Genomic DNA, 25,045 nt, shown 5'->3' with positions numbered 1-25,045 from the left:
AAACCTTATTAAGAAGAATTCTAGTTTCAATGTTTCTCACGATCTTAGCTTCAGAGATAACTTTTAGGAACTAATATTATTTCTTTTTCTTATTCACATAAAATCTATTTAGTACTTTTATTCTTTAAAACAGCATGACTAGTCCCATTTTAATAAAAGCATTTCTATCTGTTCTAGCTAGAAAGATCCTGGAGATGCCTAAAATGCTGTTCACCTAATGTTAGTAGTTATCTCTGAGTGGAGATTTTCATAAGATCACCCAAACTATCTTCAATTCTTACAAGAAGAATGTATCATTTTTTACAAAAAATAAGTCATTATTCTGAGAAAAAGACTAGTGAAACATCTGTCTTCAACATGGTATCTAGGGGCTTGTCAGTTTCATTTGTTAAGAAAGAGTAGCCCTGGCCCATGTGGCTCAGTTGGTTGGGGGTCGGCCCATGCACTAAAGGCTGCTGGTTCAATTCCCTGTCAAGGGCATATGCCTGGGTGGTAGGCTCAATCCAAGCAGGGGACCATATAGGAGGCAGCCAATCAATGTTGTGCTCTCACATCAGTGTTTCTCTCCTTCTCTCCCTCTACTTTCCTTTCTCTCTAAAAACCAGTAAAATATATATATATATATTTTAACATGCGAAGTGTCCCCTCGGGAGTTTGACCAGGAGTTCAATCACTCACTATGATGTGCGCTGACCACCAGGGGACGGTGCAGAACGAAGGAAGGCCCCAGCCAGCAGCCAGCAGCCTGGGAAGGGAGGCCCCCGCCAGCAGCTGGAAAGCCCTGATTGGCCCTGATTGCCAGCCAGGCCTAGGACCCTACCCATGCACGAATTTCGTGCACCGGGCCGCTAGTTAAAAAAGAAAAAAGAAAGAATAAAGGACACATGCCACATGGAGGAATGTGCACTAGTAAACTGGAAATCAAACTGAGCAAAAAGGACATATTAAAATCCCCAAATATTACATGGGATAGGAATTATAACTTCTAATTAAAAACAACCTGGAAGCAACTCGATCTATAGATTCAGCCAATCCCAATGATAACTCCAGCAAGTTATTTTGTGAATAGAGACCAACATTCTGAAGTTTATATGGAGAGGCAAAGGACCTCAGATAACCAGCACATTATTGAAGGAGAAGAACAAAGTTGGAGGACTGACACCACCCGACTTCAAGACTTAAAGATCGCCCTAGCCCAGTGATGGCGAACCTTTTGAGCTCGGCGTGTCAGCATTTTGAAAAACCCTAACTGAACTCTGGTGCCGTGTCACGTATAGAAATTTTTTGATATTTGCAACCATAGTAAAACAAAGATTTATATGTTTGATATTTATTTTATATATTTAAATGCCATTTAACAAAGAAAAATCAAGCACAAAAATGAGTTCGCGTGTCACCTCTGACACTCATGTCATAGGTCCGCCATCACTGCCCTAGCCGGTTTGGCTCAGTGGGTAGAGCGTTGGCCTGCGGACGATTTGATTCCAGTCAAGGGCACATACCTTGGTTGCAGGCTCCTTCCTGGCCAGACCCTGGCTGGGGCTCGTGCAGGAGGCAACCAATTGATGTGCTCTCTCACATCAATGTTTCTGTCTTTCCCTCTCTCTTCCACTCTCCCTAAAAATCAATTGAAAAATACCCTCGGGTGAGGATTAAAAAAAAAAAGACAAAGATCAATAGAACAGAATGGAGGCCCCCATAAATGTCCTTGACAAAGAAGCAAAGACAATACCACAGAGCACACAGTTTTTTCAGCAAATGGCGATGAAACCACTAGACATCCACATGCCAAAAAAAAGAATGTAGACACAGACCATACACCCTTCATAAAAAGTAACTGAAAATGGATCATAAACCTAAATGTAAGATGCAAAACCATAAAACTCCTGGAATAGAACATAGGAGAAAACCTAGATGGCCTTGGGTATGGAGATGCCATTTTGGATACAACACCAGAGGCATGATCCATGAAAGCAACAGTTGGTAAAAAAAAAAAAAAAAAAAAAAAAAAAAGCAAGCAAGAAACATCAAGTGCCTATAATATGATCCCATTTTGGTAAAGCCATGACAAATGCCTTATGATGTATGATTACGAGGGCCCGGAGGAGCATGGCAGAGCATGGCAGTGCAGACATGACATTTCCCTGACTAGGGGAGGGAGACTAGGGTGAGGAAGGTCCAGCAAGTAAGGGAGGAACAGACAGCAGGACACTAAACACTATATAAGAAATGATTATATTCATGCATTTATGTAAAACTATGTAGAAAATTACTAAAAAGCATGAACACGCAAATATGACTTAATCAAATCTTCCCTGAGTGTGTTGAGAGTGGCCCAATCTGCTGGGAGCTGGGTGAACCATCCAGGGCCCTGGCTGTCCTCCTGCAAGGGCCCAGCACGTCCAGGGAGGCGACCCGTGAGGGGCCTGGGCTGCGCGCAGCCAGCAGGTGAGAAGGAAAAAGGCACCAGGGCTCCTGTGAGCTCTGGGCTAAGTGCAGGGACACGGGAAGGTATTGCAGGCCTGAGGATTCCTGGCAACAGCAGATTGCAAGGCCTGGTAGACAAAGGCCGGGAAGAGGGATAAAAAGGAGCCTGTGAATACCAATGAGTACAAGCTGGGTGAGAACATCAGGGAACCCAGGCCAGGTGGGCCGGGGGGCCCACAGAGGAGCCCCGAGGCCTGCCTCAGGAGTAGGCTATGACTGGAAGTCTCCTGAGTTATGGGAAAAGAGAAAATGGGAGAGTTAAAGAATGACAAGTACAGGAAAGTTATCAACCCACATACACACTTTTAATTGCAAGAAGTAAAACACCTTTGTTACGTACGTTCTTCACATGGTGGACGTCTTCCAAGCTCGCAGTACATTAAGTTACAATATTCTGTACTGAGCGCATAGTAACAGCTTAGACCACTCAGAGCACAAGCGGTTGGGGCAGGAGCCTGTGTTCCGCTGCTCCCAGCCCACCCAGGCCCACACCCTGGCGCTGCCGGCTTCTGTCTGTGATGACGTGTGACATGGTAACGTGATGGTGTGATGGCGTGATGACGGCAGGAGGAGGCTGAGCGGGGCTCGGCCTTACCTCTGCCTCCCAGTCTCCCTACCCCAGGCCTGTTACTGACCTTCCCACAGGAGGGAGCGTTTTCTGAGGGCGGAACCACAGAAAGAAGTTTGGAGGGAAAGTTGCCTGGGGTGAGACTGGGGGTTCCCCCTGGGAAGGCCATGTGTCAGATCCTGTCCTCAATTCTCATCGCCAAATGGACGGATTGTTTCTGAAGAGGCTGCTGGAGTTTGAAGGCTGGGACACCGCACCGGGCATGCAGTGGGCTCCTCCTGGCTGGACGCCCGCAGCACCGGCGCGGGGAGCAGTCCCCGCCAGCCCCACCGTGTGCGGCAGGCCAGGCTCGGCCTTCTCCCCACCCTCCTAAAGGTCTGGACTCTCCACGTCTCCAGAGAGAGAAGGATGACAGACGCATTGAGCTCTAATGCTTAAATTATGCGGGCCGGGAACCCAGAGGCTGGGGCCTGGCAGAGGACAGCGGCTGGAGGCTTCCCGCCAAGGCCAGCACTTGAAGTCACGGTGTGCCCTGGGGAGGGGTGGGGTTTGGACATGGGGCGAGGGGGGAGCACCTGTCTGTCCTCTCTGAGATGCTTTTGTGGAAGATGCTGCTGATATGGGGTAGAGGGTGCAGGGGGTGAGGCGGCCAGGAATTCGCATGCTGATGGCGCATTCCCAGAGCCTCCCATTCTCCAGGTGCGTCAGGGCACCCTCCCTAGCAGGTGGCCTTCCCAGCCTCCCGACCCTGACGCACATCAGCTCCATACACCAGCTGTGCAGGGATCTCACCTCACTCACCCCGTCAGAGCCCATCTCCGCCCGCCTTCCCTCATGGATTAGTGGGTGACAGGGCGCCACTGAGTGAAGGAGAATGGGCCTTGTGAACTCGGGAGAATTCCTCCTCCATGGTCAGGAGAACTCGAATGCCCAAAAGACCCCTCTGTTCACTGCCAGGTTCACAGAGGTAGACAAGATGGCCTCTGTCCATGCAACCAGGCTCGCTGCTTCCTCTCCCGAGGCTTGGCCCTCCTGCTGGCAAGGAGCAGGGGAGAGCGAGCCTCTGCTCTGGGTCTGCAGTGCTCACTGCGGAAGCCCCTGGTGAATGAGCAAACTCATCCAGGCGACAGGAAAACGGCAAGCCAGCACCTGCAGCTAAGGACTGGGGTTTTGTTAAAACAACTGCTCCTACACTGGGCCTATGCTGGATTTGAGGAGAAAGGAATAGAAAACAGAACTGAAAAACAAGTGATGTAAGCTCCAAGGGGACCCGCAACTGGAATTGGGCAGAGTCCCTCTTCTGGTCACACATCTGGAAATGAGGAGTGGCGGGGAAATGGCTGGACACTCTGAGTTTTCAAACGGGGAGGGAAAAGTGAAAGACTTTTTTATAGAAGTCATCTGGTTAGATTCTCTCCTCCATTTCAGTCCAAACAGTTTTAAAAACAAACGCCGAAGAGTCCCGCCCCCGGCTGGCGGACCCTGTCCCGAGCCCTCCTCCCCAGTGGGGGCTCATGGGGGTCCAGCACGCTTCCTCCCGGCACTGCGCTGCGCTGAGGCGGGAGAAGATGCTGCGGAGCCCACTGCCCACCCACCAGTACGTAACTGCTCTAAGCCTCAGCTTCTTTACTTATAAAATGAGGATCTAATCCTTACTTTACAGGACTGAGTTACCATTAAAAGAGACCGTAGACTACACAAATGTCAATGGCTCCTGTCTCTTAAAAATGAGCCCAAATCTGCCTATTTAATTTAATAGACCGTTTAGACCAGCGGTTCTCAACCTGTGGGTCACAACCCCTTTGGGGGTCGAATGACCCTTTCACAGGGGTTGCCTAAGACCATCGGAAAACACATATATAGTTACATGTTGTTTTTGTGATTAATCACTATGCTTTAATTATGTTCAACTTGTAACAATGAAATTGGGGGTCACCACAACATGAGGAACTGTATTAAAGGGTCGCGGCATTAGGAAGGTTGAGAACCGCTGGTTTAGACGGTAGATACTGTTTTCATAAACCGTTATTCCATGACTCTCCCCTCCCCTCAGAGGAAAAGGGAGTAGGGGAAGGAGAGGTGCAGTCTGTTTAGTACTTGCCCTCAGGCATCTGGTGTCTGCGCAGCCTTCCTCCAGAGTCTGTGCTCCGGGACCTATAAAAAGGGAGCCTAACCCATGTGTGGAGGTCACGTCACCTCTTGGTAAGCACCCAACAAACTTACGAGCAAGTCCCCCTCCTGGAGCCCTGTGGTTCTGTTCTCAGTTGGCGGAGGTGGGAGCTGGTCAGGTGGTTCCCCTGACCCTGCTTCCTCATTAGATGACCCTTTCCCACACCGGGTCACCTGGAGGGCCTTTGGCTGCTTCCTTGGAGGAGCTGAGAGCGAGGTGAGCAGGGAAGGCCCACAGCACCTCACACAAGCCTCGGAGAACCAGGAAGGGCAGGCTGGCATCCCCGCCCTCCCAGCCATTCCTATAGGACTGGTCAGTGGTAGGTCTGGCTTAGCAGAGCTACCTTGAGAAGAAGGCAAATTATCCTATATAATAAAAGGCTAATGTGCAAATAGACTGAAAGGTAGAACGGCTGGTCGCTATGGTGCGCACTGACCACCAGAGGGAAGACGCTAACATAGGAGCTGTTCCCTGGTGGCCAGTGCGCTCCCACAGGGGGAGTGCCGCTCAGCCAGAAGCTGGGCTCACGGCTGGCAAGCACGGCGGTGGTGGCAAGAGCCTCTCCTGCCTCCGTGACAGCACTAAGGATGTCCGACTGACATCCCTGTGGGGAGTGGGCCTAAGCCATCAGTCAGACATCCCCCGAGGGCTCCCAGACTGCAAGAGGGCACAGGCTGGGCTGAGGGACTGCCCCTGAGTGCACGAATTTCATGCACCAGGCCTCTAGTCTATATAATAAAAGCATAATATGCTAATTAGACTGGACATCCTTCCAGACAAAACTGCAGCGGGCAGGGGCCATGGCAGAGGCCCCCGGCCACAGTGGCAGCGGGTGGGGTTGGGGCCAAGGCCCTTGCACAAATTTTGTGCATCGGGCCTCTAGTCTATATATATAAAAGGCTAATATGCAAAGTGTCTCCTTGGGAGTTTGACCAGGAGTTCAATCACTCGCTATGACGTGCTGACCACCAGAGGGCAGTACGGAACATGGTGGGCAACCAGCGGGGCGGGGCGGGGCGCTGAGGGAGCGAGGGAAGGAGGCGGGGAATCTGATCAGCCCTGATCGCCAGCCAGGCCCAGGGACCCTATTCGTGTATGAATTTCATGCACTGGGCCTCTAGTTTGTATATAGTCAGCAATTAAGAGCAGAAACCGTCTCGAGAATTTCTCCTCTGAAATTTACATTCAATTCTGAATGGGACCGATTTTAATAAAATGAGTAGCACATGCACACGTCCCCACTTAGCAGAGCCACACACTCTTGGTTGAACTGCAGCCAGCTCAGGCTGAGAGGACTTCCCAGGGGTGCCGGGGAGCACCATCACGGGCAAGGGTTTCTTAGCTTTCAGAGTTTTGAGCTGAAGTGGGAATTTTCTGAACATTTAAGGTGTGAAGAGCAGGAGTAAAATGGGAAGGAACACAGGGTAATTCATAAAAATGAAACAGAAATCTCAACCATTAAAACAGCTGCTTTGCGCTTGAGGAAGCCTCCCTTTCCTTAGCCCGAAGGGCATCATTTAGGGAAAATGAGCGGCTTCTCAAGAGCTTGTTTACGTCCGTCCAATCCTTCCCCCCCAGGCGGGCAGATAAGGACGTGCAAAGGCTCGAAAGGCTGGACAAAGCTGGCTCTACGTGCCCCGCTGATTGCAAACCTCTTCAAACCACTGCTTAGCAAGCGTGACTTTCACATGGACAGAAAGTTTTGTTTTTCCTGCATTAATCAACACAAGGCGCTGACTCCTTCACAGAGAACTCCCTCAGGTACAACTCATCCCAGTTTCGCTGAAGCCTCCAGAGGCGGCTGTGTCTCCACCCTGAGCTCCGTGAACCCCGCTTGTCCTTGACAAGCCCGCAGACAGGTGGCTCTGAGACACACAGAGGCCCTGGGGCAGGTGCGGGCGGCAGAGGATGCAGAGGGCCTGAGAGGGGTCACCCGCTCCCCTCACGGCTGTCCGCATGGCCCGTAACTGACACAGACACTCCTGTGCCCATTCACTTTCTGCCTTTCAGGACTAGGGGCCACAGTGTGCTTTGTTTTTCTTCGCAGTGGTGTTGGCATGACCAGGTACCCAGAGGTATCAAAGGAAACAAGAAAAGAGCCATCCTAATTTCATGATTTGATTAATACAGCACTTAAGGGAAACAATGAGCATAGTGAATTATCCAGTCAAAAGGATACAGCTTTATATTGTTACAAAAAGTAAAAACCTCACCTTGTTTCCAGGACAGAGACAGATCACTGTAACACAGGATCACAGAGTTGCACACCCAGCTGGCAAACACTTTGGGTCTGGAATTCCTTCCCCAACCACATTACATCAGCTTAACACATCTGTAAAACATCTTCCCTGGAGTCAGACCCTAAAGATCAGGCCCGGGAGGCACCCTCCACCCGGCCAGCATCTAGCTCATCCCCCCCTGAAGACACTGGTAAGAGCAACACAGCCCACAGCGATGGTGCTGCCTCAGCAGGCAAGGGAGGGGGACCAGCAGCCTAAGTGCCAAGAAACCAGCCAGGAGAAGGGGGGGAGAGCCAAAAGATAAAATGGAGAAAAGTATGACTTCAGGAGTAACCATTTCAATTATAATCAACTTCAGTCTGGCATCGCTGAGACCCCGAGAGCCGCGGACCCTGGGAAAGTTCACTTCTTGAGTGCAGTTTGAGGTTGTTTGATCTTTTCTCAGTGGTTCTTGATTCATTCTGTTTGGGAAACAGCAATGACTTCTTTCATCAGCCATGGCTTTCCTAACACAGCACAGGGTGGGGTGGCCAGGAAGACGGGCACGCAGGCCCAGCTGCAAAAGGATGGCTCTGAAGTCGGGCCAGCAGAGGGGGTCGCTGTGCAAGTGAGGGAGGCACCATCAGTTCCTCGCTGGGAGCTTGGCCTTGAGGCTGCGGGGCCAAAAGACCTGGCGGAGCCCAGTCTCTCCCAGACAGGTAGGTACTGGAGAGTGCTGGCCCAGCAGCGGGGGCGCCAGGCGCTGGCCCTCAGCTGGCTCACAGCTGGCTCACACATGCATGCACAGGGCAGGGAACCAAGTAACCAGCCCCTGGAAAGTGGTTTCATTGTTTTTTTTAAAAAATTATTTCCTCCTTTCAATCCGGTCTTCACCTCAGAACCGTTTCTCGGCACAGTCCTGTTTCCTACGGTTCTGAGAGAGTGGTCGCATCGCAGAGGACCAACGGCTGGACCCCTCGGGCTACAATGTAGACCTTCCAGTGGACAGCACCAGCGTAGCCTGCAGGGTGACAGCAACAGAAGCTTGTGAACGTCAGGGCCTGGGCACACCTAAAAGCAGTTATTATCAGTCTTCCTGTAACCTGACACCCGCCAGGAGCCACTGGAACCAGCTCCATTGCTGCCCTCACCTGGGGACTGAACGCCAATCCCACAGGTTCACATCGGCAGGTGTTCTGATGAGCTGGTGCTGGGCATCAATTCCGCAAAATGACCTTATCGTTTTCAGCAAGAAGACAGGATGGGCTGAGGGGGAGGGGTCCCCTGCTCGATTTTCCTGAGATATCTACAACAGGGCCTCATTACCCAACATCCAGATTGGCCCAACCCAGCATTTCCTAAATTGTGTCCTGTAAGAGGTCCAAGGAAAATGGGTTCTGTGGCCAAGGAAGTTTGAGAAACACTAGATTCCTCCAGGGCTTTTCGGAGCCTTTTATACATAATGTGCACTATGTATTGACAAGACCGGCGTTTCCCGAAGTCTACTGACCAAAGGACCCATTTGCCCAGGGCCTTCCCGCGGGGCGCCTGCTCCTGCCGGTCCTGAGTGACCTGAAGAACTCCTTAGGATACACTGACCAGAATCATGTGAGTGGGCGGAAAGGTGACTTAAACCCTGACCACGCCAGCACTCTCTGGATGGACATTTCGTAGCATCTGATGTGCCCCACTCCTCTGTACACGGAGGGCCCCGAGCAGACCCGAGCCTCCGCCTGGGGAGTCAGGAGAGCTCACTGTGAGCAGTGACTGGACAGTCCGGCGGGTGCAGGCTCACAGCGCCTGACCCCCACGTCAGCCTTGGAGACGCCCCTCTCTCAGGTTTCTGTACCCTTGTCCCCTCCCCTCAACCTTCACAGGACAATGCTTATCATGACAAAAAGCACAGAAGCTGCTTGTCACGCTGCCATTCCTAAGGGTCCCTGAGCTGCTCAAGATGCCACCTGTCCTCAACCCTCCACGGTGGGGCCTGCTCTTGGGTCCTCACTTGTAACGGAGGCGGCTGCAGCCAGGTGTCTGTAGCTGCCACTGCTCAGGTGCCCACTGTCCTCCCTGCCTTCTCCCAGGCACGTCCTCTTCTCTTGTTCTTGTCTTGTCTTCTGTCCCTTCTCCACATCCGTTACGTGGCTGGCCTTTCGTGGGCCAACCTCAGGGCTCCTTTCCTCCTGGTCTGAGGCCGCCAGTCACAGCTCGGCAGGCATTGGCTCTGGATTTCAGCTAGTCTGGACTATGCCCACTGGACCTGCTGCTCAAAGCTTCTCTGATCTCTGTCAGGCACCCATTGTTTCTTCTCCCCTCACTCTATAGCTGGCATTCTAGATGCTTGTGGGAGCCAGAGGCCTGGGATTTGGATAACTAAGGTGTTTCTGCAGTTGTCTGTACTGTCAGGATTTGTAGAGTGTAAGATAGACTTTGAATTCACAACTACACACTCCCAGTGCCATGCCGTGCAGGCCTGTGCAGCTGTCACTCCACCACAGGAAAATAGGTCCAGAACACTTTCCACACAAGAATCTTCCTTTTTGCAGAAATTCCCAGGGGCCAGACCAGCTGTGCTCCATCATTAGTCAATGGTTAATTTGTGCATTTTTATTTTTCCATTTCTAAACTGAAATCAAAGTTATGTAACTTGGATTAAAACTTGGCACACTTCACAGTGTGCACCCTTCCTCCAAAAGAGGTGAGGTTTCTGGGCCCAGGTTTTTTGAAAAGGTAAATTAAAGAAATCAACTGAGAGTCCAGTCTGGGCTCTGCCAGGGACTCCAGGCCTCCCCTAGGTTTTGCGAGGCAGGAAAGACACGAGAGCAATGGGATGCTTGCTCATTTATTTGCTTCTGCCAAGAAAACTCTACAGTCACACTGATTGCTACTGACAGCAGTTGATTTAAACCTGTTTCCCTGGAACCAACTTCTAGAATATAATGCACAGAACAAGTCACAGTTGGGAAATCATGGAGCCAAGGGTGAGTCATGGCTGTGAGGCTGTGACCTGCCTGTGGGACCCACCCGGGAGGTGAGACTGCCTGTGTGGCTGCTGCCCTTACATGCTGCTTGCATTGCATTGTTATATTAGCAAAATGGCACCGAAAGGGGTTTCCTTGAATCTGGAATTGAACCTCCCCTGACCTGACTGCTAAACGAGACACTGAAACTCGAGGCTTTCGTTGCTTAACTGACAGAGGGGCCCTGGTGCGTCACCTCTCCTCTCTGGGTCTCTCTCCTCAGCTGGAAAATAAAGGCCTGCTCTCCATATCGGCATAAGCCTTCCTAACATGGACACGCACATTCTAGATGAATATACAAGACCTTCCTTCTGCCACATTTTCTCATTATTGTTCGGTTTAAGCATAAATACTGACCCTGTCAGTAAAAAATGCTCTTCTTCACTCTACTTCATTGATCTTTGTGAAGGCCATATTTAACTCTTACACTATTTTTTGAGTTAAAGACTAAAGAGATCCTGGGGCCGACCTTGCCCTCCTGGGCCCCACCTACCGATATCGCCGGGCCCCAGCGGCATGGCCATGGAGTGGCAGTGTCTCCGGCACTGGAAGGGCGGGATGAGCTGCAGCATGGCCTCTCCGCTGCCCAGGGTGAACAGGTCATGCATCCTATGCATCTGGAGGGAACACGGGGCAGAAAAGGAAGGGAAAGAAAACAAAGTGAACCCGGGGCTGTGGGAGGCTAACACACAAACATCCACACACTCTGAGCTCCCCAGCAGCCTAGGCTAAAAGGGAAACAGAACCAGTGACACAATTCACAATTCCGTCCAAAAGACGAAAGCAAACTAGTTTCTCCAGAGCATGGCACCTCTCGGCATTGAGACCAGGGCAAACATCGCTCCTGAGAGCTTCTACAGAGACACCGTAATTAAGTGGGGCCTCAACAATCGCCCTACCGCAGAAATGGCACAAGCTTCATAATTTACAACTATTTCCAGTCACAGCTTCAACGTAGGTCAAAGGCAAAACATCTAACTGCAATTTTACGAAAGTCTAGCAAAGGCCAATACGTGTTGGTCTAAGAAAGAAGTCTTCTGAGGGACTAGTTTGATCCAGACTTTTAAACTAATAGATATCTACATATCCTTTGGGCAATGCTCATGAATATTCCTTCTTACTGCCAGGGTTTTGATGAGAATCAAAGAGTGGCAAGTTCAAGTTTACACTTTCTGGCAAGACCCAGGTGAGCAGATATGTCATGCTACTGATTGAAAGCTAATGACAGTAAGATTGGCCTCTGATTCTGAAAACCAAGGAGGCCACCAGGTTATGCACCTGCAGCGGCAATGGCTACACTTCTGAGGGAGCACTACTGCCACCCACAGGCATGGCATGCACCCTGCTGGGTGCCAGGCACAGTTGCAAACCCTGGGCCAGGAAGTAGGACAAAGGGAGAGGCTGATCTCGCTCACCTAGGTAAGAGAGCACCCCTAGCCTCCCCTCCCAGTCCTGCCCGTCTGGGAGAGCCTCCAGATGCCCACAGAAAGCAGGGATCCAAAGTCTGACTTTCCTCTTCACCACTCAGGGCCTCCAGAGTCTCAGATTTGGCCCATCTTCTCTTGTCCCCAACCCTGGTCTCCCTGTTGCTCCCACAGGCCCTGGCCATGACTGATTCCATGGCCACACGAGAGCCACTCCAAATGTTGCTGCGGTGAAAGGAGGAGGCCTAGGGAGGCCTGGGGGCTTGCGCTGCCTGCAGCTGACTGGCCCCAGCAGAAGCGCTGACACCTGCAGTCTTGAAAAACCCCTGAAGACCAACACCAGGCGGATATACTAGTATTTCTTTTCATATACGCCTGACGGGGCGGGACCATGATCCTCCACACCCAGGGTGGGAAGCAGCAGACACCAGGGTGGAGCAGGCCCGCTGTGGGCAACTATGTGGAAGGGGTGCAGGGACCTGCAGCTCCCCACCTCTTCCCCCAGTGCCTCTTAACAATCAAGTCTCCACTTCTGGATCCCAAGGCTCCTGCAGACATGGGGTTTCCGGGCCCAGGGCCCAGGGACATGGACAACAGGGTGGAGTCGCAAGGCCGTCTCGAGCCTGGGCCAGGGTGGGGAACAGATGCTCCAAGAAACCAGACTCAGGATTTTTGCCTATTTGGGCCACTCCCCTTCCCAAAACATCCTTGAGAACCATAACAAGATGCCTCTGATAGGCGGCTGAGTAACTCTGTATTTACCACTTTGGCTGGGCTCCTTGGGTTGCTGTTAAGCAGGCTGATGACATTAACTTTAGATTCAAGTGGGACAAGCAAGATAAAGATAAAGGCCCTCGCCCCAGGATGATATTCTAATTGTGAAGATGAAATCATATGAGGGCCCCGAGTCCAGCCAGCGACAGGATAAACGTCTTTAAAATCAAGGAAGAGCCCAGCACCTCCGCCCTGCTGCTGGCAGACAGAAGAGCTCACTTCTAGACACAGTGATTGTTTTTCTAGGCTTTGAAATTCCTTTAACACGATTCAGCAAACTGGGAGCCAATAGTATCAGGAGGTTGAAGACATAACCCAGTGTTGGTGGGGTCATGGTTTGGGAAATTTAATTTTTTACAGAGTAAAAATTCATGATTTTAATTCTTTCAAACCAATCCAGGCTCAAAAACCTTCCTCAGGAATGAGATTCAACAAAAGACCAACTCAGAGACAAGTAAGCCACCATAGACACAGCATGGCTCTGCCGAGGCCAGTGGAGGGGGACATGAGGGGCCGGGTTGGCCCTGGCCTGAGGTGAGAGGCACGGCCACTACGCTGGGCTGCCTACCTCGGGCACATGCCCATCCACCATTTAGTCCCCAAACCTCTCCATGCTCCCAAGCTTTCTGCTTCTCCAGTTCTCTAGCTGAGGTTCCTCCTGTATTTCTGGGGAAAGCCAACCTGGGAGTGCGGGGGGGTGGGGGGGGGTGGTTCCCTCCTATTAACTTGCTGTGTCCTTGGGCAGATCATTTACTCTCGCTGGGGCTCAATTTCCTTATCTACAAAGTGAGTGACATGGACTATGGAATTACATACTGTTCTCTTATAGTTGCTGCTTTCTACTTTGAGGTAGAGAAGTCAGACTAACTTAGGGTTCTACGTACTTGAATGCAGAAGCGTGGCTTGCGGAAGATAGACTTGCAGGAGGCAGACTCTCCATTGCATGTCTTCCTAAAGGAGCAGGCTGCCCGGTCTCCTGGCTACCAGGGAGGGTGTCCCTGCAATTCGCCCCCTAAGTTGATGTGCAGGGAAGGCCTTGATTATGTCATCGGCCCAGGTCCCAAAGGAGGAAAGTTCTGGATCTAAGTGCTCTCAAAATTTCCTACCTTACTCCCCACAATAGGTTCTGGTTGAAGAAAGAAGCACTTTTTCAAGGAGGCATCTTTTGGAAATGGGAGGTGGGTGAAAACAGGAAAGAGCTCACGTAAAATGTGTGATCTGTTCAGAGGTCTTCTCCTATAAAAGTTTGGAAGAGAAAAAAGTTATTAAACTGGGCAAGCCAGCCTCCGACTAACATAGAGCTGAGCAGGGTGGGAAAACTGTGGGTGGTGGGTAAAGAGGAAAAATATCAGGACAATATCTTAAGTATAAGGTCCATGAAGAACAGTCATGCCAAATCAATTAACCGTAACATGTACACGCACACACATAAACTCCACAGCCACGATTTGTCCACGTGGGTGGGTGTTTATAAAATCCAGCTAAAACAACATATAGAGGAAGGAAAGAAACAATCCATTCATTCTATCTTGGAAAAGAGACTGAAGTACTAACAAGCCAAGTGGGAGAAGAGACCAAGGGAGGAGGAAGCAGCAGACACCGTGAGCCTTCTCCGGAGGCAGAGCGCCATACACTGGGAAGCCTGACTAGGTTGTTAAACTGAGTCACTGATCACGAAAGAAACAGCAAATTTAAAGAAAAGCAGAAGCACCGAGAAATTATCCAACAAAAAGCCTGAAAGCAGTTCTCCTTCCCTGTGGAGGGGTTCTAGATCAGCGGTTGCCAACCTTCGGGACCTCAGGGACCACCGTGGTCCTCGGACCACCGGTTGGCAACCGCTCTTCTAGATGGAAACTGGCTTTCCGTTTCTTTCTAGACAGCACCCCAAGAAATGGACCGAGCTTCTGTAGGACACAGGGAGGAACAGGGAGGCAGATCTGGGTGACCTTAAGCAAGGTAATTAACCTCTCTGATCGCCACTTTTCTGATCTGAAAGGTGACAATGACAATTCCTACTTTCCAGAGCTATTCTGAGCATCACCGCTGAGTAACAGACACTATGCACCAAGGCACACTGCCTGGCACAGAGCGTGATGGGGAATGCAGCCTCCCTTCCATTCTTCACATGCTCTCTCTTCAGCCCTCAACGCCCAGGACCCACGCTGCAGAAACACAATGCTAAACACATACCTAGAGGTAAACTATGAATCAATTAGGCAACCCTGGTGTCCACCCATGCTGTCACTCCTCCATGCACATCTCTTCACTCATCCCTTTCTCTCTCATCACTGGTTTGTCCACTGTGAGCTCCTGCGTGTTCTCTGACTTGCACGGTACTGCAAGGTATCTGCACAGTGTTGACAGTCGGTCTGCCCCTTTCCACATACACACAGGCCAAGCGCCCTTTGGACACTCACCACGGATAAGGAAATGGGAACCACCGGTGAGGAAAGCAGCGCCACCACTTGGCGAAAATCCCTTCCTCGAAGCCTTCTGTCACCTCAGGGTACTGGCACAAAAAATGCTGAATGTCCTTCGACAACAGGGGCCGTTCCGTCTTGGCAAGGCCAAAACCAAAAGCAAAGCAGAACAACATAATTACTTTCCAGGAATGTCATAGAGCTTGGCGGTTTCTGGCCATTAAAAGGGTAGTCAGTGGGAGAATCAGCCTCTAGCTCACCTTGATCACCAGAGGATGGAGTCTCTCAAATTCCTTTGGGGCATCTCCCAGGAGCATTACCTTGAGGGGTAATTTCTGGGCACAACCAGTGCAGTTGGCAGGGATGGGGTCTGACTCATTCTGCTCACGGTCGTTTGTCCACCAGGGGTCAAAATCTGAGTGAGGATGAGACGGAGGAGGCAGATACAGGAAGAACACAGCAGGTAAATCCAATAGGCCAGCAATGAAGTAGGAAGGAAAGATATACTAAGAATTTTTAAAGCTGACAATGGCAACCTCTGAAAAGGAGCAGAGTGCTGGGCCGGGGGGGGGGGGCGGGGGGGGGGATGGGGGTTGTGGAGACGGTGCAGGAAGGTGGGGTACTTTTCCCTGCAGGCTCTTCTACACTGTATGGGAAATATTTTTTTAACCTGTACACATATCTCCTAAGCCAAACCAACAAATGAAGCCGAACAGGAAGACATTCAGTGGCATGGGGTAGAGATGTAGTTCCTCCACCCTTTTTTAAAAAATATGTTTTTATTTATTTCAGAGAGAAAGGGAGAGAGAGAAAGATCAATGAAGAGAGAATCAATGGGCTGCCTCCTGCATGCCCCACACTGGGGTCGAGCCTGAAACCCAGGCATGTGCCCTGACAGGGAATCAAACCCGGGACCCTTCAGTCCCCAGGCCAACGCTCTAACCACTGAGCACCACCGGCCAGGGCCCCTCCACCATTTTCTAACCTGGGGCCCACACGTGTGAACCGTCTACAGCACACGGGGGAGGGGCGGGCAGAGAGGGGTCCCACCATCAGTGCTGAGTCCCGCTGCGTGTCTTCTCCAGCACTCTGGGTGTGGGCCTAGACCAGCGATGGCGAACCTTTTGAGCTCGGCGTGTCAGCATTTTGAAAAACCCTAACTTAACTCTGGTGCCGTGTCACATATAGAAATTTTTTGATCTTTGCAACCATAGTAAAACAAAGACTTATATTTTTGATATTTATTTTATATATTTAAATGCCATTTAACAAAGAAAAATCAACCAAAAAAATGAGTTCGCGTGTCACCTCTGACACACGTGTCATAGGTTCGCCGTCACTGGCCTAGACCCTTGGTTCGCAAGCCCAAATGGAGGCCAGGCTAGCTCCAGGAAGGAGGGGTGAGAGGAGGGAGCAGAGAGGAGGGGTGGAGGGGGGACAGGACACTCCTGGGCCCATCTCTGGAGCAGAGTGAATTGACTGGCCCAGCTCAGAAGGGGCTAGGGGGACTAACCACGGTTTCTCCCCAGGACAGCAGGTGGGTCAAAGGAGGAGTGCTCTCCCGGGCCCTGATGTGCGGGCTGGGTGGCCCCTGCCTGAGGGGTTGGCTCTGCTGCCACACAGTGCTTCTCCTTTCCCCGTTCCTGCCCTCCGGCACGCCTCTGTTCACAACCTTACTGCACTATTTCTTGTTTGCTTTTTGTTCCATTCTGGGTTTTACACGTGTTCTCTGAGATATGTGTTTGTGATAAACTCTAATTTGAATCCAAAATGTTTCACCAGATGGTTTCTGATTAAAACCCAATGGGAACCAACTCAGGAGAGAGCCTAGAACAAAGACAGCAGACAAGCCAAGGTGGCTAAACTGGCCGTCAGTTCTTCACACCGACACACACTCTGGGGGACTGACTCCTGGCCACAGCATGTTGTCGCCGCAGCAGCGCTTTGTCCGTGTTTCCTTACGGCCGCAGCATCAGCGTGGAGGACGCCCTGTCAGGGGCAGCCTGCCTGTGTTCTCAGCGAGTCTCCCAGGCACCCGCCACCTCCGGCAGACAGAACCTGTGCTTCCTTGAGGCAGCTGCCACCTCCCCTTCCCGCCCCTCTCACCTGTGGGAGATCACAACCAGAGGACTGCTGCCCCTTACCCGGGGGGCCTCTGTCCCGCACTGCTCGCCAGGAGCTGCGGGGCAGCTGAAACCCTTTGGTGGCACCGGAGGCTGCAAAGTTACAGGTGTTTTGGTTTTTTTTCCTTTGGGAATACTTTCAAATATTCCTTATCAGAGGCCAAATATGATGGATTCTTTTATTTTAAACAATTTTACTTTATTATTATTTTTATATTTTTTTGTTGATTTCAGAAAGGGAGAGAGAGCTAGAAACATCAACGATGAGAATCATTGATTGGCTGCCTCCTGCATGCCCCCTACTGGGGATTGCGTCTGCAACCTGGGCATGTGCCCTTGACCGGAATCGAACCCGGGACCCTTCAGTCCACAGGCCGATGCTCTATCTGCTGAGCCAAACCAGCCAGGGCAATATGATGGGTTCTTGCCACCATACAAGAACTCTGGGTAATGGACATACATGAGGCACACATAATCATGACAACATGTCTTAATTATATAGCATTTCAGTTTCCAGAGCACTTGTGAGGGAGAAGGGAGGGGAAAGGGAACTAATGTGCAAAGTGCCAGGCCCTATGCTAGTCATTTTCACGCGCTGTGGGATTACTTTTTATCATATGATTATTGAGGAGTTGAGCACACTGACAGTGAGGCAGAGTGTGGTGGGAAGAGCAGAGGATGCGGGCGGCTGGGGGGATGAGAGGACAGTGGCTCCGAGGAGGCTGTAATGAGGGTCCAGGGCTTGGAGAGCTTGAAGCACTTGTGGCTGTACTGAAAGCAAAACAAGGAACCATCACAGGCCTGTGAGGAGTGGCTTCCTGATGTCCAGGAGGCTATTCTGGCTGTGAGTGGGCTGGGTCCTAGAGACGGGGCTGGGAAGAGGAAGACGGGGCTGTACTCCGGCTTTGTCCTTTTAGGTGGGGGGTTGTACTGTGGTGAGAGGCAGTAGGCTGGGGGGGAGGAGGGGACTCCCGGTCAGGGATGAGCCATCTGTAGATCTAAGCAGCACTACAGCATGTCTGTGCGGCTGGCTCTGCCCACGAGCTCCGCCCTGAGGGGGCAGCAGCATAGAAGGCAGAGACCTGAAGGTTTCTCATCACATTTGGGGCATGAGGAGGCAGGACTGGAGGGAAAGGGCACTATTTTGCTTTCTCTGTGGAGATACCATATTAAAACAACAGCTTTACTGAGATTAATTCACATACTATAAAATTCACTCCCAGTGTACAATTCAGTGGTGTTTAGTATATTCATAGAGTGTGTAACCAGCACCATCATCCAACCAACACCCTAAAAAGAAACGCTGCTGCTATCAGTAGTCCCTTCCCATTCCAACCTCTCCCGCCAGCCCTGAGCACGGATTTGCCTGTTCTGGTATTTCACAGAAATGGAATCTACATTTTGTGTCTGACTCCTTCAACTCAATGTAATGTTTTCAAGGTGCATCCATGTGATAGCCCGTATCAGTTCTTCATGCCTGTCTATTGCCGAGTGGCATTCCTTATATGGGTAGACTGTATTTGTTTATTCATCCGTAAGGTGCTGGACGTTTCTACTTTGGGGTTATTATGAATAATGCTCTTATAAACATTTGCGTGCAAATTTTTGGGTGGGCATATGTTTTCAGTTCTCGTGTGCATACCTAGGAGTGGAATTACTAGGTCATTTGCTTACTCTGTGTTTAACTTTTTGAGCAACTGCCAAACTGTGTTCCAAAGCAGCTGTGCTATTTTACGTTCCCATCAGGAATGGATGAGGGTTCCAATTCCTCCATGTCCTTGCCAACACTTCTTATTGTCTATCTTTTTGTTACAGCCATCCTCGTGTGCGTGAAGTACCTTCTCGCTGTGGTTTTGGTTTGCATTTCCACGATGGCTATTGATGTTGAGCATCTTTCATATGCATATTCGTTATCTGTGTATCTTTTTGGAGAAATGCCCATGCAAACCTTTTGCCCATTTTTAATTGGATTATTTGTCTATTATTGAGTCGTAAGAGTTGTAGAGAATAAATTCTTGAAAAAGAAAACATTGTGAGGGAGTGGCTTTACCAGGTGTAGCAGCACAGTGGCATTCTATAAAGCTGGTGTGAGTGAAGTAGTAAAGGCAACCCTCAGAACTCACAGGCCCCTGTCGCCTACTCCGAGATATCTGTAACCCACGCGAGACCCCAAGGCTTGCGAGTCACCCCCACATGTGCAGAGCAGCAATCCCAGCCGAGGGGGGCCCAGGCCTCACTCTGCCTTTCTGTTTCACCTCCCCCACTATAAACACATGTTCTTTTCACCGTTCACTTAGTGCCACATTTTCTGCAGTTTCGTTGGAGATTTTACTGTTTAAAATGGCCCCGAGGCTGTGGGGGAGTAGAGGAGCAGGGAACTCTCTGTACTTTCTGCTCAATTTTGCTGTGAACCTAAAACAGCTCTAAAAAATAGTGTGTAAGGATAATAAAAAAATGTCCCCTGAGCCAAGTGCTAAAGTACTTTCTAGTGTCCCTAAGTACAGGCTGTGATGTGCCTTCCAGAGAAAATACATGTGTTAGATCAACTTTGTTCAGGCAGGAGTTATAGTGCTGTTGACTGAGTTCAATGTTAGTGAATCAACATTGTAAAATGAGGTGTCTTTAAACAGAAACATACAGAAAACAAGGTCTGTATTGATCAGCTGATGATGTGGCTAGAGCAGGGGTGGGCAAACTTTTTGACTCGAGGGCCACAATGGGTTCTTAAACTGGACCGGAGGGCCGGAACAAAGGCATGGATGGAGTGTTTGTGTGAACTAATATAAATTCAAAGTAAACATCATTACATAAAAGGGTACGGTCTTTTTTTTTTTAGTTTTATTCATTTCAAACGGGCCGGATCCGGCCCGCGGGCTGTAGTTTGCCCACGCTGGGCTAGAAGCTTTAGGAACCTGCCTCTATTTCCCCTGGGGTGTGGGTCAGTATTCACTAGTTCAGTGTTTGCAGGGATTTTACAGAACATAACCACAGCACACAATGAGAACCGACTGTATAATCCCACAAAGGAACAGACAAAAAACTTAATAAAACAGAATAAAGAATGTGGCAAGAGATCCAGAATATTTAATTCATGATAAAGGTCAATCTTAATTCACTGACGATAGAAGGGATTCAGTAAGTTATATTGGGACAAGCGGCTACCTATTTGGAAGAAAATAAAGTTTAATCCTTACCTTTCACTATACACTGAAATAAATTCTATATAAACTAAACATATAAATAGAGAAAACAAAATTTTAAAAATAATTAGAGGAAAATATGAGATGATTTTTATAATTTGGGGAGCCAAAAAGGCTTCTTATGCAAGGCATAAGTCAAAATGCAAGATGCCAGATTTAATCAGTATTTGCCTATAAGAAATATAAGAGGTTAAAAACTAATATCTTTAATACATAATGAACTCCTATTTGATGAAAAAAAAAGTTTAAATGGGCAAAGAATAGGAACACTAATCCACAGAAAAATAAATATAAATGACCTATAAAACATATGAAAAGACATCTAATACCATTAATATAGAAATGCAACTTAAAATGAGATACAATTCTTCAGTTTTCTAACTGGCAAAATAATGGCAATATCCAGTGTTGATGATCAACACATGCAAGTTTATGAAGACGATTTGGTAGGTAGTATTTATTAAAATGTAAACTGTGCATGCCCTTTGATCCAGCCATTCCACTTCCAAGAATCTCTCTTATAGCAATAATAGTGTATGTGTATAAAGGTAACTGTATATGAATGTCCCATTTTTTATAATAGCCACTAGTAACTGTTTAATTATGGAATATTCACAGAATGAAATAATATGAAATCTTGAAAAATGTATATACTAGGTTGAACAGTGTCCCCCCAAATTCATGTCCTCTGGAACCTCAGAATGTAACCATATTTGGAAATAAGGGCTTTGCAGATGTAATTCATTAAGACAAGGTCATACTGAAGTTGGATGGGCCCTAGATGCAATCTAAATGGTGTCCTTGTAAGAAGAGAGGATGTGCAGACACACACACAGAGGGAAGAGGCAGAGCTACCCCAGCTAAGGAATGCCACGGATTGCTGGTAACCACCAGACACTAGAAGAAAGATTCCTCCCTAGAGCCTTCAAGAGGGAGCATAGCTCTCCCGATTCCTTGATTTTGGACTTCTAGCCTTCAGAACTGTGAGAAAATGAATTTCTGTTGTTTTAAGTCACTAGCCTGTGGCATTCTGTTATGGCAGCCTTAGAAACTAATATAATGTGTCTAGCCAAGAATAGGTAAATAAGCCTTTTTCTGTGTGCATGAACCAAAAAGCATTTTATATTTATGTATAGTAAGTATCTATCTGTATAGCCATGGAAAAACTCAAGGATGTATATAAAATTATTACCAGTGGAAAAGAAAAAAATTATTACCAGGGTTGTTTGAGTGGAGGAGTTAGAGCAATAGAGGCAAGGATATTAAAAGTATATTTTAAAACATGAAAATCTTACACCTCTTTATTGTCTTTGTATGTAAGTGTTTTATGTGTTTTCCAAATAAAAATGTCTTTGGAGACTGAAAAATTAAGCTGAGTGTCAACTTTAAAATGTAGAGTTCAGTCACCTCAGAGGCAAGAACGGAGAACTGTGGCCAGGCTGGTGGCCAGCAAAGGAAGAAGGGAAAAGAATCACTGAAAGGGGGTAGCGTATGCCACCCATATGAATTAGAGGAGCCCAAACTTCCAGAAGAAAGAGCTGCTTCCCTGGCCGGGTAGTTCCTTTGGTTAGAGCATCTTCCTCATACACCAAGGTTGCAGGTTCAATCTTTGGTCAGGGCACACACAAGAATCAACCAATGGCCGAGGCCAGTTTGGCTCAGTGGATGGAGCGTCGGCTTGCAGACTGAGGGGTCCCAGGTTCGATTCCGGTCGGGGGCATGTGCCTGCGTTGCGGGCGCGTCCCTGGTGGGGGATGTGCAGGAGGCAGCTGGTCGATGTTTCTCTCTCATCGACGTTTCTGGCTCTCTCTCTCTCTCCCTTCCTCTCTGTGGAATATCAATAAAATATATATTTGGAAAAAAAAAAAAGAATCAACCAATGAATGCATAAATAAGTGGAACAACAAATCAATGTTTCTCTCTCAATCTCTCTAAAGAAGAAGAAGAGCTACTTTTGATTTCTCTGCAACCTTGAGATCACCAAGGTGGATAAAGAATGTGCTTATATTGGGTAGTAAGGGACTGAGGAATGGCCAGGCAGTGAAGTGTCTGCGTGCTGGGGACAATTGGGGTTCTTCCTCCCCTTGCCATAGATCCCCCAATAGCAAAGAGAGCAGTGCTCCAACGTGGCCTCCATCTATCTGAAGAGGTTTTATCTCATCTCTATACAACTGACTGGAGCCATCACACCCAAGAGTAAGCAAGTTCCACCCTGGAAAGCAGCCAACAGCACACAGCAGACCATCGCGCCAGCCCCGTCCACAGCCACCTGCCATCCGCCTCTCACTTCTCACCAGCCCGGTTTCCATCCACTCTTCTTGCAACACAGGACACAAAGGCCAGTGGGAGTTGGACAGCAACTTCCTTTTAATTTCCGAGGCTTCTTTACCCCAGAAAGCCTCCTTATACTAGCTGTTTTATATTTTATAAAGGTATGACAGGCAAGTGAAATGCCCATATAAGAGTTCAATAAAACTCATGACCTGTATTCCAACTTCACACCATGAGTTGGAATCATTTCAGTCTGAGATATCAGAAACAGTCTCTGAGACAAAACACGGCCCCAGAGTTAAGAAAGGCAGAAACAGTAACCTCCCAGCCTTCTCTGCAAGTCGGGCATTGTGTGGGAAAGTGGTGGCCAAGGCCGGCCAGGAGGAGTCCTGGTGCCTGAGAGCTGTTTATAAAGAAAACACACTTAGGCTGGCTTGCTGTGGACAACCATAACATGCCCTGGAATTCTGAGTGGAGAGAGTCCTTTGACACAGATTATTAACCTGGAGAAAAGTGTGTGTGTGTATGTTGGGTGGGGGGAGGGGGAGACTTCTTTCCAGGACAAAAACCTCCCTCCGGGTAAAACAGATAGGAAAGAAAGGCACAAAGCCAAGACTAGCTCCACAGGAGCAGGAGGACTGTCTGTTTCCTTCACGGCTCTGTTGAGAACAGTGCCTGGCATACTGTGAGGTCTCAATACACATTCACTGAATGAGTGAATGAATGAATGAAACCTTGACTTTTCAGAAGCTTTCGCAAGTAAGTCCATGGGGAGAAAAATCAAATGAGCAGTCTGACTTTGGAAAAACCCAAAGTAAATATTACGAAAGTACAACTTCTAGATTTCTTATATTACAAATGTACCCAAGAAAAGCCTGCAAGCCCACAACAAAGTTTCTGTGACTTTCCCTGGTGCATGCTCAGTATTTAATCAGGCTACTCTCCAGCAGCTCATTTCTTAGCACCTCTTCTGCAATCCTGGGCATGAGGCAGGATGAAGTCCTGATGGTGAAGGCGCCCTGGGCCAGGTCCCCTGCATGAGTGGCCGTGAACCCAGAGCCATTTTCATGACGGTAGGGATGGAAGGAACCCAAGAAATCACTGTACCAATAGCCTTGCCTTCAGAAGCAATGTGTTTGAACCATTCCGAACCACAAAGTTCACGTATGTTCATGAGTTCTCCTTGTATAAAAATGTCTCTAACTGTGAGATTTTAGGTAAGTTAGTCAATCCCATTGGCATGGTCTTTGAAATGTACATAGAAACAATACTCTTTGTGACTGTTGTGAAGACTGAGAAAATTCATGGCACAGAGCCTGATACAAAGCAATGCTTGATGGAGCTGGTATTATCAGCTCAAGGAATGCTTTATTCTTTTATTTGAAAATAAAAGAGTAAGGTGTTGCCTGAGGTCCAGCATTTCATCGTGGGCGCTGGCCTGGACTCAGTCTGATCAGGCCCTCAGTCCTGAATGAATGATCTGCTATTCCCAGCACTCCTGGGTGTTTCAGCCTCCCCTTGACAGCTCACAGCCGCATCGAGCTCCAGGGATGCAGTGCAGATACGGAGATGCACTTTCTCCTTGTAGGAGAGAAGGATCCCAGGCCTCCTCAGTATAAACAGGTGTTTATAATGAAAGGTTGTAAATGCCCAACATAAACAAAATCACTGAACCTAACATGCCGGAATCTGGCTTGACTGGGTGGATACAACTGGCAGTCAGTGTGGTGTGATGGGAAGAATGCTACACCAGGTTCAGGTGCTAGTTTGCCACGTTTAGCTGGGTAACAAGTTACTTCACCTCTCCTGGCCCCCATGTCCTCTTTATAAAACGGGGATATGTACTAGATCAGTTCCTTTTTAAAAGTTCCTTTTTAGCTCTAAGACAATGATGCCATGGGAGGGTGAAAGCCAAGAGAACGGCTGCTGGCAGGGTCACGGTGGACATAAAGGGGACTAAGAATGGAAGGGAAAACTATGGGTTAGTAAGTGAAAGGATTAAGTCAAACAATAACAGTGCCTATGATGGCGCCGACAGGGAGGACGAGCTGGGTTGAATGCCCAGGAAAAGAGTGGTTCAGACAAATTCTAAAGGGCCAGTAACTTGGAGGACTCTTGTCTTTGGACTTGCAGTGCCAGTGAGAAAGAGCCTTTTCTTTAGGGACTGGGAGCTGAAAGCAAGCATCCGATGCCCCGAGGGAGAGAGAGTGTAGAACTCCCAAATCAAGCTCCTATTCTTCGGTACTGTGTAGCTACAAACAATCATACCACATGTTAAGAGCTCAAACTCTGAAGATGGGCTGCCTGCATTCAAATTACGGTTCCATTACTTAACTAGCTTGGGACCTTGGGCAAGTGACCTCATTTCA

General features: G+C 48.9%; 1 protein-coding gene across 2 annotated transcripts in view; it reads right to left on the bottom strand.

Moving 5' to 3' along the window:
- Positions 1-7,330: 7,330 nt before the first annotated feature.
- Positions 7,331-25,045, bottom strand: part of LOC308521083 (bombesin receptor-activated protein C6orf89 homolog) — a 32,783-nt gene continuing 15,068 nt past the window's right edge. For both annotated transcript variants that reach the window (XM_081093914.1, XM_081093915.1), the window contains 5 exons: positions 15,343-15,497; positions 15,080-15,219; positions 13,769-13,898; positions 10,958-11,081; positions 7,331-8,465 (listed from right to left, as the gene is read on the bottom strand). In XM_081093914.1, the coding sequence (XP_080950040.1) occupies positions 8,371-8,465; positions 10,958-11,081; positions 13,769-13,898; positions 15,080-15,219; positions 15,343-15,497 (644 nt within the window). In that variant the 3' untranslated portion in view covers positions 7,331-8,370. The remainder of the gene's footprint in view (positions 8,466-10,957; positions 11,082-13,768; positions 13,899-15,079; positions 15,220-15,342; positions 15,498-25,045) is intronic.

This window comes from Myotis nattereri (assembly GCF_964212035.1).
Source record: "Myotis nattereri genome assembly, chromosome: 6".
Classification (NCBI taxonomy): Eukaryota; Metazoa; Chordata; class Mammalia; order Chiroptera; family Vespertilionidae; genus Myotis; species Myotis nattereri.
The sequence above is the reverse complement of the archived record's forward strand: the minus strand, read 5'-3'. Positions and strand labels throughout refer to the sequence as shown.